Genomic DNA, 21,235 nt, shown 5'->3' with positions numbered 1-21,235 from the left:
CTGCACGGGAGCACACGTGAGGTGGTGCTTGTGGCGGCACGCTGGCCGTGCCCATCTCATCACGGACGCCTGCAAGCGCTGCGACAAGGGATGGGCTCGAGGCGTGGGCTGCTGTGCTGCACCCACGCTGGAGAGCAGATTGTGCTTCTCCTGGGTGAGAAACGATACGGAACGGCAGCGTTGTGCATCTCCACGCTTGCGCTGGTATTGGCAGCAGCTGCTGTTGAGCTGAGAGCTTCTGCCCGTGGGGCTGGGCAGGGGGGAGTCCAGTTGCCGATGACAATCCATGTTAAACAAGCACCTAGCTGTATCCAAATAATGGCCTAAAAAATGACAATGTCACTTTTTCTTTTGTCAATTTTCCTGATTTGTTTTCCTGCAACAAAGGAGAAACAGACCCAGCTGTACGCCGTACCTCTGGTGCTTGTCCTCCCTCTGCAGCCACAGACACCCCAGAACGAAGCGCCGGGCCAGCCCCGGCGGTGGCAGTGGCACCCACCCTGCCCTTCCCTCCTTCCTCTCCTGGGTGCCTGTTCTCCTCCCCCGCGGGGTGAGGGGGTTGAACAGAGCAGGAAGTGCCCAGCTGCAGGATGTCGGTCTCTGTCCTGTAAACAAGCTTGCTCACTCCTCTGCAGTTCCCTTTTTTGGGGATTTTTGTTGTTGGGCAGTTTGGGGGGTGGTTGCAGTTGAGCAAAACTGGGGTTTTTCAGTCTTGCAGAGCCACTAGGTTGCAGTTCTCTATGGTCACAGTTACAGAGCAGCTCTTCAGCCGCTCCTCGGGGCTTTTCAGCAAGGTCTGCATGTTCTTCAGACCAAGCTCGTGGGTTGTGTGTATCTGCTGATGCACTTCCACCCAGAAGTGGTGTTTAATTAATTTGTTATCCCATTAATTTGTGATCCCGGTTTTAATCTAAGCCCTTGTTAACCTACAGTACCACCTCCCCATCTCTGTCTTGTCCACCAGCTGGCGATAGGTTCCCAGGCCTGGCCTGCCTTCTCCAAGTTCAGATGTGTTGGTAAGTCAGTGTCTCCCATTGATGACCAGAAGCTCCAGCTCCCTCTCCTTGTCCCTTGCACCACTGGCATCAGAGCAGAAGCCTGCTTAAGAGTGTGTGGTTGTGAAGTTATCAGCCCTTATCAGCCTTCCTGCCTTCGGGGGCCAGCAGCCCGGCTCCCTTTGGGTTCCTGTCGCATCTGTCACCTCTGGAGGCCACCTTTTCTCCCTTTGCTCTGGATGAAACTGTGGATGCAGCCAGGCCAGACTTGGGAAATGAGAGCTCAGCACTCGTGGAGAGCGATCCAGGCAGGCAAGGAGCTGTGGAAGGGGCAGGGGAAAAGCAAGGAGCCAGGTCCAGGCCCCTGGCCAGGGGAGGGAGTTCAGGACCAGGAGTGGGGAGAAGATGTGAGCGGGAAGCCAGAAGGTGTGGGTTTGTGGCATTTGGAATTACTCACCGCTGTTTTATTAAACAACAACCTTCTGACCTTGTAGGACAACCATCACCTGTGACACATCTAAAAAGGGGTCCCTGGAGCCCATCTAATCCCTCTGGAGCTCCTGGCACTCCTCTGGATCCAAGTTCAGCTGGCTCCACAGAATGTGTCCAGGCACAGGGTGTAGCTCCAAGCCAACAAGGAAGTTCAACTCAATTGGTTTCCTTAAAACTCACTTGTCAAGGAAGGGAAAGCCCTGACCTGCTCTTGTCTGAAAAGGACAGGGCCCCAGAAGTAAACTCCCTACTTCAGATGAAATCCCCAGGTCCAGCAGCCTGAGGATTGAAGGTGCCAGTCTGAGCAAGCGTCAAAAGTGGCCGCAGAGAGATGCCTCTGTGGCACTGCTCTAGAGGTCACCCCGAAGAGACATTCCTCCTCTTTAAGCCGCTGTGGCTCACCCTGCCCAGGGGGCAGGTGAGGAGTCTGCCTGGACTGTAACCGTCCGTTGACCCAAGAGCAAATGTGGGTCATGTGCCTCTGCTCGTCCCATCAGCCGTTTCTCAGCTGCTCTGATCTCTCTCAGGACGCCTGTTGTGGCTCCTGCTATCAGTGCTGCGACACGCTGCAAAAACTGCAGGTCCCCGAAGATGCAAGATAAGCAGGCGCATCCCCAAAACTCGCTGCAGCTGGGAACTATTCAGTTCCCAGTCACGGGGGCAGGTGCCAAGAGTGGCCCAAAAGCAAACCCCCCAGATCCTGCAGGCACCTGGGAATCCAGAGCAGAGATGCAGCGTTACATGGTGGCCACTTGGTGACAACTGGCATTTTGTGATGAGTCCCCACTACCAAGCATGAAAGAGAACAGACAGCAGTAGAGGGGGCCCTGAGTGCACCCCCCTGCCCTGCTGTGGGGCCCAGGCTGCCTTGGCCAGGGGCCAGGGCTGATAAGCAGCTGCCTGACCTTTTGGCTGTTGTGACTGGAGCTCGCTTGGCACAAACACTGGCAGGAGCCTCGGCAGGGGCTCCCTGCTTCCCCGTGGGAGCCCTGCTGAAGCTGAGGCCCTTCCTCTTGGTCCTCGCTGAGGTGTGCTACCCCACGGTCCCTGGTGGTCCGACCCACGGACGTCACCTCGAGGGCCAACCCTGGACCTGCCTCTTCACGGTGTGCTCTGGAGGAGGGCGATGTGTCAGCACAAAGGCCTGTGGAGGAGTGGCTGGGCCGTGCTGCCTGCTGTGGGTACAGGCCACAGCTAGCTCACCCAGGGCTGCCCCGGATTCGTGGGAAGAGCATCACTACTGTGTGATTTAAAACTCCCTAAAATAGACCAAAACAGTAAGGCAAGAAGTGGAAAAGCCAGGGATGGGAAAGAGCAACTGCTGAAGGGAGGCTTTACCAGCCTCAAAGGGGTGGAAAAACTATAAAAGGAGACTGAAGAAGAGAAGACACTACTGCCAACAGCAGCGGCTTTTGGATCCCTCCTGTCCCTTCTCCTGGTGCACAGAGTGAAGGTGTTTCTCTCCCAAAAGCTGTCCCAGGAGGACGCTGCAGCTCCCGGTGCCGCGCTGTGCCGTCTCCGTACTCGGGTGGTCTTGCCACCACGAAGGTTTTGGCTCCTGGGGCCGCTTTGTGTTTTGATGACTTTCCACTGCGTTTCCGAGAACGGGTGGCGCTTCCCTGTGTACGATCCGTGGATGTATAAACCACCCACTCCCGAGCTTTTAATCGAAAAACGCCAAAGCTTTCCGGGAAGGTGGGGGGAAAAGGCCGGGGGGGAGCCCGGTGCCGAGGATACCCCCGGCTGGCCGGCCGGCCCGTACACACCCTCCGTGCCGCGGGGGGGCCCGAGCCCCGCGCAGGGGCGGAGGGGAGGGGGGTGGGAGGCGACACCGCTCCCCGCAGCACAGAGGGGGGCGGAGGAGGGCGCGGGGCGGGGCGGGCGGTGCGGAGCGGGGCGCGGGGCCGCCCGCCCGGCAGTGCTGGCCATGGCGGCGGCGGGAGCGGCAGCAGGCGGGCTGGCGGAGCTGTCGGCGCGGCCGCTGGGCGCGGCGGAGCCGCTGCGGCTGGGCTCGCTGCGGGGGCAGGTGCTGCTGGTGGTCAACGTGGCGTCGCTCTGAGGCACCACGACCCGCGACTTCCTGCAGCTCAACGAGCTGCAGCGGCGCTTCGGCCCCCGCGGGCTGAGGGTCCTCGGCTTCCCCTGCAACCAGTTCGGGCACCAGGTAGGGCGGGCGGCGGGGCCGGGGCGCCGGGGAGGAGCCGCCCCGTCCCCCGCTGGGCTCTCACGGGGCTTGGCGCGGCGCGGGTTCGTTTTTTGTTTCCTAGGAGAATGCGACGAACGAGGAGATCCCGCTCATGCTGGAGCACGTTCGTCCCGGCAACGGGTACAAACCCAATTTCACGCTGTTTGAGAAGTGCGAGGTGAACGGGAAGAACGCGCACCCCCTCTTCACCTTCCTGAGAGAGGCGCTGCCCTTCCCGCACGACGACCCCACCTCGCTGATGACCAACCCGCAGTACATCATCTGGTCCCCCGTCTGCCGCAACGACATCTCCTGGAACTTCGAGAAGTTCCTCATCGGCCCCGACAGCGTGCCCTTCAAACGCTACAGCCGGAATTTCGAAACCATCAAGATCCAGGATGATATTGAATTGCTTCTGCAGAAGGTCCCCAAGAATGCTCTCGAATAAAGCGCGTGGTCGCTGCCCGGCCCTCTCGCAGGAGGCTGCTGCTCTGGCAGAAATCCCAATGTCTCATGCAGGTTTTGCTTATGATGGTGCATCTTCCAAATTCTTGAAGTGTACTTGATGTTTTCAAAAGTTGCATGTGAATGTTTGGGAAACTATGCTGGGGAAAGCAGCCATGAGTCTCAGTAGCTTATTGTGATTCTCTGAATAAAAAAAAAAAAGTGTACTTCCTTTAAGGCTGTGGCTTGATGAATCCGGGCAAGTTGGGTAAAGCGCGGTGGCTGCGTTACTCGTTCATCACCTCGTGTGTGTGCTCACAGGGGCTGACTCAAACCACTCGAGTGTGATAGTGCAGTCAGGCTGAAATCTGAATGCAAACCTAGGGCAGCGTGGTGGGCAAACAGCGTTGGCGAGCTCTGTAAACTGTGAATCAGTGCCACATCTCAGCCCGAGCGTAACGAGCTCGGCAGAGCGGGAGGGCGGCACGGAACAGAAATACCTTGTGAAACTGCTTCCAAGCACTCGAGGCTTGCCGGCAGAGGAAAGGCACAGTGGCACATGGCGAGGGTGTGATCTTACCCTGGCTGAGGAAATCCCAGCTTGGCTACCAGCAACAAGCCGTGACAGGTTAATAACTGCCCAGGCACGTTGATGAGCGATTCTGCAGCCTGCGCTGCTGCGGCCACGCTGGCAGAGGCCTTGGGGAAGAAAACCCCTTCAGCTGAGGCCCATCTGGTCAGTTGGCCTCTGTCAACAGATGCCCAGGAGGGACCAAAAACAGGAGCAGCACCCACCATCCCTCCCCTTGTCCCAGAGTCGCTGCCCCCTCGCTGGCTTAGCTGTCTCCTGGCTCTACCCCATTTTGCATCAGTGGTAGCCCAACACGGATCTCTACATACTCGCCCGGTCCTACACGGAGCCTGTATCACCTTTGGTGCATCCCCAATGCCTTGCGATGCAGGGAATCACACAAAGAACCAGTTCTTTCATGTTCCCAGTGCAGAACACCAACCTATTCAACCACTTCTCCCAGGGAAACTGTACCTTGCCTCAGAGTGTCCCTGTTGCCCTTTGGGCATGGGATTGCATGTGTGGGTGCACCAGGGTTCAGGCAATATTTTCTTCTTTTTATTCCTTCCCTAACACTTTTTTGACTTCTGCCAACCACGGCGCTGTCAGGTATTTCATGGAGTCATTACAATAATCCTGACATGTTCCTGCATGGTGATCCTGGGTTTACAACCTGTTGCCAAATGACTGGAATTAGGATTGGTTTCCCTGGGGAAACTGCAAGTCTGTGACAAATTTCACCTGCCATCTTACTGCCCAGTGGTTCACATCCTTCTGCGGGTAAATTTTCACTCCTTAAATGGCTCTGTGAGCACATTTTCATGACAAGCCACTCCTCGCGAGGCCTCATAGCACTGAGTATAAATTTAGTGCTGAACTGAGGAGCTAGAAACTAGACTAGAAACTTGCCCTTGCGAAGGGCAGGCATAACACTTTCAAGCATTAATGCACTGTTTTCATAACTAAAAACACCTGGGGTTTGAGGTTTCCCCCCCTGTTCGTAGCTTCTCCCCTCACCAATGCCCTGGGTGCTTTGTTACTGTAGGCCCCCTCTGGGCTGAGGAGAGACACTGGGGCAAAACCTACAGCTGGCTCCACCCTGCTCGCTGCTACCCGAGTCATCCGGCTTTGAACTGAGATTGCACAATCCTCAACGGGCTATTTCTTAACCTCCAGTACAGCTTCACAGAAAAAAACAGGATGTTTTCAGTAGCTATTTCAGTTTTGGAGCAGAAGCTGCTTGATTTGTGGGATTATTTGTTCAGTTAAATCTACTTCCCTCATTAATGCAGGATGTTGAAATATGTGGAGAGCACAGAGGATCATGGGCAGCAGGAACTCACTGCACTGAAAAATCTTTCTCAATGTGAGCTGTGGCACTTCCTCAATCCTGACTCACCAAACTGGAGCCATTTGAGCGGGACCTCCTGTGCTCTGCCTGTTCCCTGCTGGCCTGCGGGCCCTGCTGTGCCCCACCTCCGCAGGGGAACAGACCCTAACACCCGCTGCTGTTAGACCCTAACCCACCCTGCCAAAAAGGGTCTCTCGCCGAGCCTGCTGGTCAGAAAGACATCTTACACTGTGCTCATTCAGTGCTAATGGCCAAGGGATTTATTTACCTTCCGGCTGCTGGGGCTGTGCTAGCAGAAAAACAAAGCAGCTGCTCCAGAAGAGATACAGCCGCGCCAGCAGAAGTGCAGTGACGTGATTCCAGGTTGAAAATTAGCCATGCCAGCAGGAAAACGAATGATCCCAGTGTAAGCACAGCAGCAGGAACTCTGCAGCGTAGATAAAAGCCTCCCAGCCTTGTTATTCCCTGTGTCGTTTCAGCACTCCCCGGAGTAGCTGGCCTCCCTGGTAAAGCGGACTGTGGTGGAAAGGGCAGCCGGCGGGCTGAAAACCTTCAGCAGTGACACCCATGGAAGAGCACAGCCCCCACAACACAGGCTCTGGCGCCCAAACATTATTTGGTGATGAGACAGAGGGGATGAAGACGTTTCACTACAGGTGGCAGCTCGATTCCGAGGGTAGACCTGAAGAATCCCAGGTGGTTCCTCATGGGTTATAAAATGGCCCAGTTCTATTTCTGTAATTTCAGAAACAGACTGACTCAGTAGGAAACCTTAAAATAAATACTACTTTAGCACACTTGGATGCTTTCGTGGCTTGAGGACATTGTCCTTGCAACATCTCCTGCCTGTCACAGCTACACTCCTACACTCTATTTTTTTTCTACTTCTACACTTTTATTGCAAACAGCTAATCCCTGTTAGTGTTGACCCTGCCTTTCCATTCTTCTACATATCAGTTCCACGTATGCCCCCGCTTCACCCCTATTCCAATGATTCCCTCCCCCCCTTAGCTGAGAGTTGCCATCACCTTCTTAAATCTTTAAACAAGTTCAGATATTTGAAGCTGTCAGGAGTGCTAACTAGCTGCAAAGAAAATTATCCTTCCCGCCCCCATCTCCCTCTCCCAGGTTCCCTAGTGTGCTGCCCACCAAACCCTGGCACATCTCCTGAAATCATGGCTGATGAGATGTGGTGTTCAGAAGTGTCTACTCAACAAAAATGCCATCAAGTGGCTCAGCCAGTTAAAAGTTCTTTCAGCTATTTAAAATCCCTTTCTCCTCCTGCTGAGCTTTCTTGTACCTGCTGACTTTTAAGCTAGATAGCTTTTAGTCACTGTTTTTGATCATTGGCATCGTAAGGCAGGTAGGAAAAGCTGCCTCCAACCCGGTGGCACTTGAAAAGGCTTTGTTCCTGTTGGTGCCACTCTAGCCCTGAGCAGCCATCAGGTTCAGCTGGAGACAAGGGCAGGAAGCCAAACAGCTGAAAGGAAAGCGCTCGAGGAGACGGGGGAACACAGACATCCCTATCTACAGTCAAACTGTAATAATGTCATTTCCTAGTACTGAATCAGAAAGCTTTGAATGAGACCATTTTAATTGTTTACCACACTTTCTATTAGAAGTAGATAATTCATTAGCAGAGTGAGGTCAGCCATGCATTATCTCAGAATAGCTGACTCATTTTAAAAACACACCCAGTCTTGCCATACAGGGTGTGTTTCCTGAAGCCCAAAGGGGCCCTGCCCTTTTTGAAAAACAGCACAGGACTCAACTCTTGCTGGAAGGAGAAAATAGTCTTATTTTTTCAGTGTTAACTGGATGGACTTGCCCTGCTGTCAAAAAAAAAAGGTCTTTAGCATTCTACCCTGGATTGCTGCAGCACTGCCAGGCCTGGCTGGCAGAAGGTAGAGCCCCTTTTGCCCACCACGCTGCCAGAGATCAGCTGCCAGGAGAGTGCTCTCCTGCACAGTCATGACCCCAGCACATCACCTCCTACCTTTTTTTCTGAGATAAATGGATTTCTTTGGTCTATCAGTTTAAAGCAGGCTTTTAAGTCTCTGAGTCATCATCTGAATCCTTCCCAATTTTCCCACTTCTCAAGGACAGGCTCCCTAAACAGCACAGGAGATGCTACTCAACAGACAAATGCCTAAATCACTTCTTGAGAGGCTCTTCCCAGAGACACTTTCAAAACTCCTGAGCACTCACCAGCTGGTTACTCAGACCCATTCTCCTGTTTATTCCTGTACCAATTTTAAGTCTCCTTCCCTAGCCCTAACCAGAGGGCTCCATGAAATCAGTTACAGAAGAAAATGGCGTATCTAACACTAAAACCACACAGTCCACACCAAACACTTCTGCCACCTGATTTTGGGTGAGGCCACCCCGGGAGACCCTCTCGGCCAGAAAGCCACCGCGGGGCTGAGCCCTCCTGTGCCCCGAGGACCCCCCTGCGCCCCCTCAAGCTTCTCGCCCTGGCTGCTCTCCGCCCCGCCAGCCCTACAGGCACAGGGAGGGGGGCGCCCACCCTGCCCTCCCCTCAGTGCGGCAGATCCCACCTGCCCCAGCAGCCGCAGGGGCTGCACCCACGCAGGGCGCCAGACCCACCAGGACGGCCGCAGGGGCGCTGCGAGGCGGCCTCTGCCACAGCCACCCGGGCGGGCCCAGCGTACTCCGTCCCGCCCGTGACTGCAAGATGGCGGCCGGCGCCATGACACCCCCGCCGCCAGCCTCGCCCCTGCGCGCGGCCCCGCCCATCCCGTCTGGGCGCGCGCGGGCGGGGCGGGGCGACAGCGTCAGGCGCAGGCAGCGCGCATGCGTACGCGGGCCGACATCCGCCCGCGGCGGGGCCAGAGCACCGACATGGCGGCGGCCGAGGGCGGCGGCGCCTGGGCGCGGCCGAACACGACGGTGCAGCGGAATGAGCTGGGGCCGCTGTTGGCCAGGACCCTCCGGCCGGGGGATTCCTGGTGAGCGCGGCCGGCCGGCCTTCCCTTCTGTCCCCTTCCCCTCCGGGCGGCGGGGCCTGTGGGAGCGGGCCGGGCCGGGCCGGGTCGGGCCGGGCCGGGTCGGGCCGGGCCGGGTCGGGCCGGGCCGGGTCGGGCCGTGCCGTGCCGCGCCGCCGCTGAGGGGGCCGCGCCGGCCGGTGCCGTGTGTTGCAGGTACCTGGTGGACAGCCGCTGGTTCAAGCAGTGGAAGAAGTACGTGGGCTTCGACAGCTGGGACATGTATGCCGCGGGCGATCCCGGCCTCTTCCCTGGGCCTATCGACAACTCGGGTCTCTTCGGCGGTGAGTGCCGCCCGGCGGCGTGGGGCCCTGGGCGGTGGGGCCTGGTGCTCGGGTCGCAGCTGGGCTCGGGTAGGCACTTCCCGTGTGCAGTCGTCTCATCGTGCAGCTTTCGCTTTTGAAGCCGCGTGTTCTGAGAGGATACAGGCGGCTGTCCCGGCCTTGTCAGTAAGGAAGCTGCTGGAGTTTCTACCTACCCGTGGGAGCATTGGTATTTCTTAATGTCAAGGTAGTATGTGTGTAGGTCATGAGGAGAAAGGATTCGGTTTGATGCCATGCTTTCCTCTGTCTGTCTTCCTTTTAGATCCAGAAACTCAGAGTTTAAGAGAACACCTCATTGATGAGCTAGACTATGTATTGGTTCCCACGGAAGCCTGGAATAAACTAGTAACATGGTATGGCTGCATGGATGGACAGCAGCCCATTGTGAGAAAAGTAAGTATGGGTGAACCAAGTTCTCTTCAGCCTGGTTTCATTATCTGATCTCTACCAAACTTAGATGATGTTTGTTTTGCTAGATGTGAGTTAAGACAGGATCTTCAGCAGCTCTTTGGAGATAATAACATGAGGTCTTTTTTGCCTTGTTGTCTGGAAGAATGACCTTCCAGTATTGTAGTTAAAAATGCCTGAGTCTTGAGTGATTTTGAATTGATGGGTTATATGGGGTGAGAACCATGAACCTTGTTCTGCTTAAGTTTTTCCATTCTGATTGTTTGGACTGGTGCAGTGCTTTTATGTTGCATGGAATAGCTTGTGCTTTGTTGAAAAATGCAAGTTGTTAGTCAAGCTTATCAATGAGGCATTGGAATAAGTTGTCTTTTAGTACAGGTGGCTCAGGGACTTTCTCTGGAATTTGAAGTAGTTCTTGTTTTCTCTCCCAAAGTTCTGTGATTCTACAATCATGAGAAGAGACATATTTGTGGTTGTGTTCCATAAGTCTTATTTTTGTTTAGCAAATGAATGTATTCTGAGTATATAACATGTTCTGGAAGGTGAAGTTCATGAGTTGCTTTTTTGGAAATCTATCAGACACTTGTTTATGGGTAAAAGGCTTTTTGTTTTTATTTTAGTCTTAGGTTTTTGTACTGTCTAAATGGGTCAGCGCCAGTCTGTGGGGTTCATAAAGACTAATCGCTACACTAAGCAAATAGTGTTGCTATAATGTACAGAATTAATAATGCTTAAGTTTAAGTAGCATTATGATACAGTAAGGGTTGCTTCAAGGTGTGTAAGATCCAGGAAAGTCTGGCACCAGAATGGTGCCCACTCGTGCTGATCAGTGGTACTGGAACATTGTCATTCAGTGTGGGCTAGAAATTGTATGTAGCAAGAAATTCTGACATCTTCAGAAAGTGTAAATGACCTCAGGCTCACTCTGCTGAGTAGACAGAACTGTGTAAACCAGAAGTGGGGGGAGTAGAAAAGAATCATAGCATATAAAGGAGATGCGGTTTTAGTAGAAACATCATTTCTTAAGGAATAGAAAATCTATACTGAGAAGAAAAACCGGAATTATTACTCATCAGTGCCTCTAAGTGAGGAAGCTTTTTTTCATGAACTTGCAAACCACTTTCACAAAACCTGGCGTGTTTTTAGACACTCTTTTTTCTGAAAAATTTGGAGGTTGAACAAGAGGTTTGGGAGCTATTGGGGAAACACTTGGGTGACAGGCTTAACTGTATGAGCCTTCTTTTGTTGGGGTGTCAGGTGCTGCTATTCAACGCTAATTATTGAGGGTTTAGAGCTTAGTTAGTGCTGTTTTAAGACATAAGATGACAAGTTATTGTCCAGTTAAGAGTAAATTTTTGAAGTTTTGAATTGCTATCAGAATGTCTCTGTTGTTCCCTGGTAACTGAAGTGGGTTTTCATATTTTATAAAATGTTGGAATATAGCAGAGTAGTAGGTTTGTGGGATGTTACAGCTTCTTACAAAAAATATAAAGTGCTAAGTCAGGGGGATACACAAGCTGCAGCACTGTACCTGGGTAGAATCTGGTTACAGTATTCTCCAGATAGCATTGGAAATAAAGCATTTAAACTTGTGGTCCTTGGGTGCTTTAATCCTTTTCCTAAAGCTAGATCAATTGTGATTCATACATCAAAATATCTATAAAAGTAGGATTTGGGGAGGTAATGTCCAGGGATCTTTGTAATTTTACAAGATGGTATTTCTTCTATCTCTGTGTGCCTGATGATTAGAGACAAGTACAGGAGGATTAGATTTATTTGTGGTTCAGGTTTCTTTTGATAATCTCAAACCATATTTTCAGTCGGTCTTCTAGAGAGTCCCACTGCAAAGTAAGGTGCAAAATCTAGAACAGCGTGCTTCCCCCACGGTTGAATGCGTGTTGTGCTGAGGCTGCTGTCCAACGGGACACCCGGAAACAAGCTAGCTGATCAGACAGTGTTTAAAAGACACTTGCAAGCAATTAGAGACTACTCTTGCCATTCATCCACTGTGGTCTGATCAGAAACAACTTATTGGAAAGAGTTCTTCCACTTCTGAATACAGTTCTTATTTATTTGTTTCTAACTATAGAATCCTGGAGAATAGGAAGTCCCATTTAATGAAATTTCTCTGAAAAAGAAATGGAGAAGTTGTGGATTGGTTCCTTTACATTCTTTAAAAAAACCGCTCTGATTTGTCTGTCAAGATGCTGTTTAAACAAGGAGTTTTACTTTCTGTTGTTACAGTAAAGTACTGAACATCTTTCCAAATGTATTTGTTAATTATTTGCCTTTAAAGCACCTTGTATATATAATACAACCCTATAAAAGCTCAGGAGAGGGAATCATAATTTAGCCATATTCTCACACTAAGTCTTAGTCTTAATTCTTCATTTCTTTTCAAAGTTGGGTAAAGTTTTGGTTTTTTTTTTTTTGTAAAATGATATAGAAGTAGATCGTAGCAAGTCTGGTGTCATGTGAATAGAACAGAATAGAATATTTCAGTTGGAAGGGACCTGCAGCAGTCATCTAGTCCAACTGCCTGACCACTTCAGGGCTGACTGAAAGTTAAAGCAAATTAAGGGCATTGTCCAAATGTCTCTTAAACACTGTTACTCTTAAAAATTATACCTACTGGTTCAGTGAAATATGATCTCAATTTCATAGGCTTTATAGCTGCAAAGAACTGCAGAGAGAATTGAGGTGTATTTTTTTTTTTTCACCTCCGGTTACATCACAGCTGCCTCAGCTAGCACCCAAAATGTGCTTTTCTTTCTGGCACAATGTGTTTTATGATCTGTAGATGAAGTGTGGTGTCTAGTCTTACAGAATACCTTTCTAAAAATGTGCTGAAAGCTAGTGGGAGGGGTAGATGTACCTATTGAAGTATTCTCTCAAATGCAGAATTGATTTGAAAATGACTGTGAAATAAAGCAGTGTAATCAAAACGAGTTCTGACATTTTTCTTTTTTTTGCAAGGAGAGATTAATGAGGCAGGTTCTGTATACCATGCAGAAAAATAATTAATGTTTTGTCTTACTGTCTTCTAATAGAAAGGATTTTGCTCCAGTGTTCCAGACTTGTTTCTTTATGTGAACATGAGCCAAAGACTAGAGGCAAAACATAGGTTCTTTTTTTTTTTTCTAAAGTGCTCTGTGTGATCAAATATTTTTCATTGGTAATTAGCTGGCACTATCAGTTCAGCTGTGATGATGGACCTTTGGAACTTTGCACTGTGGAAGGATTTGCACTGGGATTTCTTATGTTTTAAAACCAAAACACCTGCCCCCCCGAACCAAGCTGACAGAGGTTGTGACTGAATCTGAACTTCAGAGCAGGACAGTGTTCAGTTTTGGCTTGACTTGCAAGACTTCTAAGACTTAAAATATTTAGACAAGTGTACCTTACAGAGGACTGCCCAGTATTTTAACCTTGTGTTATTTTGTTTGTTGTATCTGCCTTCTGTTTGCAGGTAGTGGAATATGGCCTATTTGTGAAGCACTATAAGGTTGAAGTTTATCTTCTTGAGCTGAAGCTGTGTGAGAGCAGTGATCCTGAAGATGTAGTTAGTTGCCACTTTAGCAAAGCAGATACTGTTGGTAAGTAGTTCTCTGATACATGCAGCTGTGCTCTGGTGCTATCTCAGGACATATTTTGTACCCTCCAGAACAAGAATGATGTTGATAAACTGGAGCAAGTCTAGTGGGTACCAATGGGACAGTTGGGGTTGGAGCATGTGATGTGTGAGAAGAGGCTGAGGGAGCTGCCTTTAGCCTGCAGAAGAAAAGGCTTTGAGGGGGGATGTTGTAGCACCTATGAAGAGGTTACAGAGAACATGGAGTCAGGCTATTTACTGAGTCACAAAGCAAGAAAACAACAGACAGTAGTCATAAGTTGAAATAGCAAAGATTCCAACTGAACACAATAAAAATGTTTTCCCTATTAGGACAGCTACATATTTGAACAAGGCCCAGAGGGGCGGGGGAATCTCCTGCCTTGCAAGTTTTGAACACCTGATTGGATAAGCCCCAAGCAGCCTGGTCTGAATTCAGTGTTGACCCTGCTTTGAGTGGTTGGACTGGGAACCTCCAGAGTTACTTCCAGCCACAGTGATTCTGTGTGCAACACAGGGAGCTGTGGTTAAGAGCTCTGAGGAGCATATTGCTTACTAACTCGTGTCCTTAAGAAACATTCATGTCACTCATGTAAAGCAGTTCTGTCTCTGGTCCTATGATTCCTTCTTCCTAGTGTGTGAATATTTTAGACATCTTAATGGCTTTTCCTACACTTCTTCCTGAAATTCTTCCCCCCTCTCTCTCTCTTTCCCCCTCTATTGTCGCTATATTTTCCAATGTAAAAACGTTGAATGTCAGCTGTCATACATGTCCATAAAGATGCTTTTTTTCGGTTTGCTGATGTATGGCCTGACAGTAATAACTGAAAACACTTTCTTCTTGAACCTATGTTTTCAAAGGATGGCTATTTCATGGAAGTTGGCCTTTGGGCAGAAACTTCTCAATGTGTTCTAAACATTATTGGCTTGAGGGCTTGATGAGCAAATACATGACTGAAAACAAAAGTTATTCATTCTTTCAGACTAAATATTAGACAAATTATATGAGCAATTGTGACTTCCATGATATATTTTTCTATTCAAAGGATCTTGAAGGATCAGTGATGTACCTCATGTCTGAATGTCTGGCTTATCAGTTTTTTTTTAAAAAGGCACTCATGTTTTAGGAATTTTGGTGGTTTTTTTCCTCCTGAACAGCTACCATTGAGAAGGAAATGAGAAAACTATTTAATATCCCAGCTGAGAAGGAAACTAGATTATGGAGCATGTATATAAATAACACTTATGAGCAGCTCAGCAGGCTGGATAGCACAGTGCAAGATGCAGGGCTCTATCATGGTCAGGTAAGGGGCATAACTTTTTCTTTTTAGATGCTCATGTACTGCTTTCTCTGATATGTTTTTTTTTTCACTTGCTTTTATTACTTTGAGCAAATATTGAAAATGTGATTTGTTAATGATTTTGCAAAATGTGTAGCAGTTTTGCAGTTATCTTTCTTTATTACCTGAACTCTCTTTCAGGTTGTTCTAATAGAAGTCAGAAATGAAGATGGCACATGGCCCGGACAGCATTTCCTGGCAAAGTAAGCAAGCAAGCATGTTCTAATGGGTTCTGCTCTTTTGTCAAGCTTGTTCACTTGTTCTTAGGGACCTTGTGTTCTCTGTGAAAGCCTTATTATTACTGGCTATTGTGGATTTCTTTTTATTTTAAAGGAGGAGATAGAATCCTGAATATAAATATTCATAGAATGGTTTGGGTTGGAAGGGACCTTAAAGCTCATCTAGTTCCAACCCCCCTGCCATGGGCAGGGACACCTTCCACTAGATCAGGTATTTTTCAGTGGTTCTGCTGCTGGTTTCTTGTCTTAGCAACAGTCTTCCCTTCTAAAGCCCATTTCAAAGAGGTTGTGTAAGCTTAGGTTTCTACAGTGCTTAGGAGACAGAAGTACTATTTACGTTGAACTAGTCTACTTAAAAAGCTACCTCTGCAAACTGCACGGTGAAATAAAATCTGTTTTATACCACTGTGGAACAAAAAGGATCTTGGAATATATTTTCAAAGCTGCCAGTAGTGAATACTCGGGGTTCTGGTAGTTCCCCCTTAAAAAAAGGGTATAAAAATAGCTTAACAACCCCCCCTGGCGCCCAAGACAATTAGACGCCTGTAAATATTACACAGATATTATCTCTAATACCTAAGTTAGAGAAGAGATGGATAAGATGCGGGGTTGATGAAATATTGTGTGTATAGAGTGAATGGTGTAGAGTGGAAGTAGCTTGCAATGCTAAAGAACTGTTCTTATCCAGTCATACTACAGAAAGTAAAATCCCGTGATTTTACTAGTCTGACCTACTCGTTTTCCTGTGAGTACGCCATCAGACTTGATATTGATAAAGAAAATGTTTTTTGTACAATACAGTTAACTTGTAGAGCTTGCTGTCAAGTGATCTTATTTGAGATCAATATCTTACTAGTGTTAAACTTGAAGAATGGATCAAATAGGTCAGTGAAACCTGTTTTGAAACAGTTTTGTACTTCTGAGATGTAATACTGGGTAAATGGATCAGGAGAATGTTCATAGGATTATAATGAACTTTCTGTAAGAGTACAACATGAAAAGCATCTAAACACTCATGTACATAATTGAGTACTAGTTGACAGTCAGTATTAGAGAGGCGGCTGTGCAAGAGCAGATTAACCTTTTGTTTCCATGTGAAGTAAAGCTAAAAAGGAGCCCTGTAGCGTTTCCAGGCCTGTCTTGTCTTTTTTTTCTTTTTCAGCAGCTAGTCTGATAGGTAAATTTCTAGTGATATTTGAATGAAAATAGTTATCAGTATGCAGATCAATATTTTCTAATGATGTAGAAATAAAGATTTGCTTATTATAATATAGAACTCATGACACTGTTTGACTCGATGCTGATAATGGTGGCTGAAAGAACTGTAATAAGTCATACATCTAGGATTATCTGTTCCTTTGTACTTTGTCTCGGCTAACTGTTTCCTTTGCCCTTAACTCTGTTAGTTAAGAAACTAAGCAGGTATATTTCACATAATGTCTTCCTTATACAGTTGGGTGCATTGGTTTAGCAAGTTCTGCTCTCTGGCTCTTGTGCCCTTATTTAGTCTTGTGGGTTAAATGCATAATAACTGTTCAAAAACGCTCTTTGGGAAGCCGAAGAGGGGAAGAAGCTGGACTGCCCCTGCTCTTCAGGGCTGACTTTGGTGTGTGCTGATTGGCATGCAAACTGCTCATCAAATGAGAAGGACTTTTTATGTGGCCAGGGCAAAGGCTGTCTCAGGAAAGCAGTATGCTTTAACACCTTTGGGTGTTAAGGAGCCCTGCTGGACTAACGTGTACCTTCCTACGCCAGAGGTGCCTGTGTCTGGTAAAGGGAAGTCTGGTAGAAAAATTTGGCTTCAGAATTCTTTGTGTTTGAAATAGAAGCAGGAAAAAGTTGAGAAATTACTATTTCATAGACGTTCGATAACAGAAGATAACAAGCAGTAAGTATTTTCCTGTTGGGTTCAGTGATGTTTTCTGTGCTGTTTTATGTCTTTAAGTTACTCATATTGTTGCCTTGATAACCCCAAAATCACGTATGAATCATACTGTTGAAAATAATGAGGAAGGCTGTACTGGATCTGGACCAGGTGTGTCCACTGGCCTATCTCATAGTGTGGGCAGTAGCAGATGCATGTAGGAGGAGTAAAAACCGTTCACTGTAAGAAGAGGACATAATTAGCAATGCATATGCCATCGTATACTGCTGTCTTCTGGTAGCCTGCAGCTCAGATTTTATCCAAGATGACTGAGTCTGGATATTTATGTTAAATATATGTTGACAGTCTAGGGGGGCTTTTCTGCATTTTGGTGCTTCTGTTGCATGTCATCAATCCCCATCAAATATGAGTGGGCTGGTGGCAGTCTAGACTGGGTCATTTGTAGATCTTAAGTTCTTTCTGCTGGTCTTTCAAGGTGTCCTGGATTTGGCTGGGTTAGAGTTAATTTTCACAAGAATCTGGGAGGGTGCACAGCCAGGGTAGCTGACCCGAACTAGCCAAGGGGGATATTTGGTACCATATGATGTCATGCCCAGTATATAAACTGGAGGAGCTGGGGATGAGGCGGGGAGGGAGAGGAGGGGTGGTGGCTCAGGAATGGGCTGAGCAACAGGTTCTGCGTGGTGAGCAAGTGTATTGTGCATCGCTCGCTTTGTATATTCTTTTATTGGTAGTACTGTTATTATTACTTACTGTGTCCTTATGTTGTCCTATTAAACTGTCCTTGTCTAACCCATGAGTTTTTTACCTTTTTGTTCCGATTCCCCTCCCCATCCCACTGCAGCGGGGAGAAGTGAGTGAGTGGTCGCGTGGTGCTTAGTTGCTGGTTGGACCTAAACCATGACACAAGGGTTATGTCACAAAGCTTTTTACCTATTTTTAAGGGCTTTGTATTAAAAAAAAAAAATAGCAAAGGTGTACTTTTTTGATTACATAATATATTCTTAGTGAGTAAGCTAAACTTAACTTTCTTGAATCATTGGTGTTGCTCCATATTAACTACTCAGTAGTTTGTAATTTATTTGCTGTTTGAGTATTCTCTGGGTCATTCTCACGTTTTATTGAGAATCCTTAATTTTTTCAAGATATTGTTTTATTAAGGGTAGCTTCATATTTCATTTAGTTTTGACTACACTGTCTAAATTCCATTTCCTTATGAAGTTGAAATGTAGGAAAGCAGAGTGCAAAGTTTTCTTATTAATCTTGGGTTGAGTCTTTTACATAAGTTAATCTTGGAGCAGCATGGATTTCTCCCCCCCCCCTCCCCCCCCTCCTTGGAGAGCAGTAATTGAAGAAATAACATAATTAATGAAGCTTTTCTGTATAATAAAAAAAATGTAGCTGCTTGTTTCACCATGTTCTTTCATTTGCCAGATATCTCAGCAGGGAAACATCAAGTGAAGGCATACGTCTTCTGAGTTGATGTTTAAAAATTTTTTTTCTTTATTTCTGGAAACAGCAGAAGTCAGTGCTGCAGTGAAACGTTGGCAGCGTTCTAACTGTTTCTGTGAGCTGGTAAAAGACTCACGAACTTGGAGTGTAGGGTTCAACTCTCGTTACTGGATTGGGACGTGGTTTGTCTTTCCCTGGGTGTGTGTGTGCATATAGATGCTGCATTAAATCAATGTTACGTGTTTAAGACTCCAGATTAATGAGTTTGGTACAAAGTTGTAGGGACTGTTTATACGTATAAGATCTGTGGGTGGTCGTGAGCAATTGAAGCAGGCAGAACTGTTGGGAGAGGAAGGCAGAGAGAAGAGTGGCCAGAGAGAAGATGCGGAGTTCCCAGGCCAGAAGAGTATTGAGTGTCTTATCCTGCTCACTGATGAGGTGTTTGGGGTAGGTTATCCTGTATTAATATTGCAGAAAGTACTTCTGTAGTGAAGGAGGTTCTTGTCTGTAGGAAACAACTGATGCTTGTTGGAAGGCAAAGCCGATACCGAGAGTGAGTTGGAAGTTGCATTAACAGTATAGTGAGGAAGGATAAGTGAGACTAAGACCTGAAAACCTGTTCTGCTCTTTTGTGAGGCTCAGCAAGCTTGTAATGTTGCTAAGCTTTCTAAATAAACTTGCAGTTTGAAGGTGTGAAGCAGTGGAGTCGTCCTAGGTGCATCTGGTGTCAGCAGGAGCTGTGAATGCTCTGTGCTGAGGTGTGGTTTGGAAGAGAGTTGAGTAACTCCAGATTTTAATCCTATCTTGGGGAAACGTTTTGCTCCCATGTTCTGTTTCTCAGCTGGAGAAAATACTGTTTTGTGAAGACCGTGGGGAACTTCATATTTGGAGATCTTTCTTTGGGCCTCATCACTGTAATAGTACAAGCTCATGTAGGAAAGATTTTCCTCATGTAGAGTTTTGATGGCACAAAGACATGGGATGTAGAGCTCTCTGCTGTTGGTGGAGAATGGTGAGCATCTGCGTTGCTGCCTGTGTGCCAGAAGAGGCCTCAGGAAGCTGCGGTTCATGTCATTCACTATCTGCAGAACGTGTGTGTGCAAGGTGCCTGTGGGGTGGGTGGGTTCCCCGTTGGGAGGATTTTTCCCCACCATTTGTTGCTTGTCAGAGACACTGCCTCGTACCAAGGGATACTGCTTTTCCTTCCACGTGTTTCCCTAGCTGTCAAGCTTGCTGACATTGTACAGAAAAAATGCAATTAAAATCCACAGCAGTCCTTGGGTGGTATATTTTGAGTATGCCTGGCCACTGCTGTTTGCTAGTTTTCTGCTTCCTAAGGAACAAAATACTTTCTTGTTGTAGTTTGAAACTGCTTTTACTACTGGACAAGGTTTCAGAAGAAGAAATGGATTATACTTATTCTAGGAATTTCAGAATTGGAAGTGTACTTTGTTTGAAGGGCGATTATATCAATGACTCTGTAGAATTTAGTCGTCTTTTAATTGTTACTTAGAAGATTCCCAAAATAAAATCCTGAGCTAGCAGAGTTTCAGCTCATTGCTAGCATACTTTTATCCTGGGTATCATTTCCTTGGCACAAACAAACAAGAAATTGTCACATCTATAAAAATAGTACCTTTTTCATCAGGTATTGCATTTAAAAACAGGAGTGAAGTTGTATTTAGCATGTGCCTGGTGGCTCTCTGCCTCCCTTTGCAGTATGCAGCAGGGAAATAGCTTTTGATTCTTCGGTTGCTGCTAGAGTTCTCTTGCTGTTTCCTCTTCCTGCTCTTCTGTTTACTCATGGCACTGTACACTTGTTGGACCTTCTTTATTACATGACTTTCAAGTGCTTGAATGTGCAGCAGATGCCATGCTTTCAAGAGCAGCATTGAGTATGTAAGATAAGTTAAGGAGGAAGTTCTAGCTTTTCCTGCTTTGAAAAAACCTTTTTGTCACAATATTTTTAATTTTTTTTTATATTGGTAGTTTAAAGGAGGACTAATTCTACTGTATGCTCTGAAGGTACATAACTGAATTGAAATACTTTTCCTATCTCTGTCTTCCAACAACTTGAAAGCCTTTTCCAGTATTTTTTTCAAGCTGTTCAGTTTAGCAGTTTTTTTTACTTATCAACCATATGGTGTCAGTTTCTGTACTAGATTAATCTAACTTTGTCCGCTTTATGCTGCTAGTCTCCAGATTTCTCCTCACTTGCCATTTGTGTGGGTTTTTGAAATCTTGTGTGGCAAGACGTGAAACGGCTGTCTTTAGGTGGCAGATGGGGGTCAATGTGCATCAGTATTGTGAGGCATGAAGTTGGGTACATGGGGATGAAGAACATGAGCCTGAAATACATGCTGGACTCTGGAGTGTGATTCCAGTCCTTGTTCAGTCTCTTGAATGTGAGCTCCCGTGGCAGCCTTTAAAAGCAAGCAAACAGACAAACAAATAACCTCAGTGGTTCAGTAGGGAAATGCTGAGTGTGCATCAGAAGACTTTTTTGATAACTGGCACACTGATAAAACTGCATATGGAATGATCATGTCCTGTGAGGTTGTCAACAAATTTGAAAAGTAGACTACTGAGAGGTTTCAGAAGGAGCCAAGTGAATTCCTGAAGAATTAGCAAGTAATTTTTGTGCTAGAAGACTTAGAAGTTAAAGTATTCTATCAGTGAGAAATTTAAAAGTTGATTTTAACACTTAAAAACTTCTGTGGGACATGAGAAATGGAAATTGAAGAAGGAACTCTACAGGCAGCAGATAGAGATGAGCACAAACCAATGTCCAGATGATGAAGACAGATACTCATGCTGCAAATGAAATGCAAGTTTTTTCTGACTGTAAGGGTCTTTGGAACAGTCTATCTGTGATCTGCTGGATCGGCTGTTGCTGGCTGCTGTGAAACCATGATGGTAGATTTTTTTTCTAGAA

The 21,235-nt window shown here is 47.2% G+C and overlaps 2 protein-coding genes and 1 long non-coding RNA gene across 9 annotated transcripts in view; 2 read left to right on the top strand and 1 right to left on the bottom strand.

Annotated features, from left to right (window-relative positions):
- Positions 1-2,927: 2,927 nt before the first annotated feature.
- On the top strand, positions 2,928-4,353 carry LOC141928299 (glutathione peroxidase 1-like). Its single transcript, XM_074836291.1, has 2 exons — positions 2,928-3,651; positions 3,755-4,353. The coding sequence occupies exons 1-2, from the start codon at positions 3,067-3,069 to the stop codon at positions 4,118-4,120; spliced, it is 951 nt and encodes a 316-aa protein (XP_074692392.1). The 5' UTR covers positions 2,928-3,066; the 3' UTR covers positions 4,121-4,353.
- A 1,922-nt stretch (positions 4,354-6,275) lies between these two features.
- LOC141928332 (uncharacterized) lies at positions 6,276-8,762 on the bottom strand. Its single transcript, XR_012624726.1, has 2 exons — positions 8,646-8,762; positions 6,276-6,773 (listed from the first exon to the last, which is right to left on the bottom strand). It is a non-coding gene; the product is annotated as an uncharacterized LOC141928332 (long non-coding RNA).
- Positions 8,763-8,852: 90 nt separating this feature from the next.
- Positions 8,853-21,235, top strand: part of USP4 (ubiquitin specific peptidase 4) — a 48,248-nt gene continuing 35,865 nt past the window's right edge. For 4 of the 7 annotated variants that reach the window (XR_012624719.1, XR_012624720.1, XM_074836286.1 and 1 more), the window contains exons 1-6: positions 8,867-9,007; positions 9,200-9,327; positions 9,629-9,759; positions 13,244-13,370; positions 14,543-14,688; positions 14,866-14,927. Coding sequence is in view for 5 of the 7 variants with exons in the window: in XM_074836286.1 (XP_074692387.1) it covers positions 8,901-9,007; positions 9,200-9,327; positions 9,629-9,759; positions 13,244-13,370; positions 14,543-14,688; positions 14,866-14,927 (701 nt within the window). In the remaining 2 variants the exon portion in view is untranslated. Of the gene's footprint in view, positions 9,008-9,199; positions 9,328-9,628; positions 9,760-13,243; positions 13,371-14,542; positions 14,689-14,865; positions 14,928-21,235 lie in introns of all 7 variants that reach the window. The other 3 variants (XM_074836290.1, XM_074836289.1, XM_074836285.1) reach the window with 2 other exon arrangements.

Source organism: Strix aluco, chromosome 11, assembly GCF_031877795.1.
Source record: "Strix aluco isolate bStrAlu1 chromosome 11, bStrAlu1.hap1, whole genome shotgun sequence".
NCBI classification, from domain to species: Eukaryota; Metazoa; Chordata; class Aves; order Strigiformes; family Strigidae; genus Strix; species Strix aluco.
This window is presented reverse-complemented; position numbering and strand designations above follow the sequence as displayed.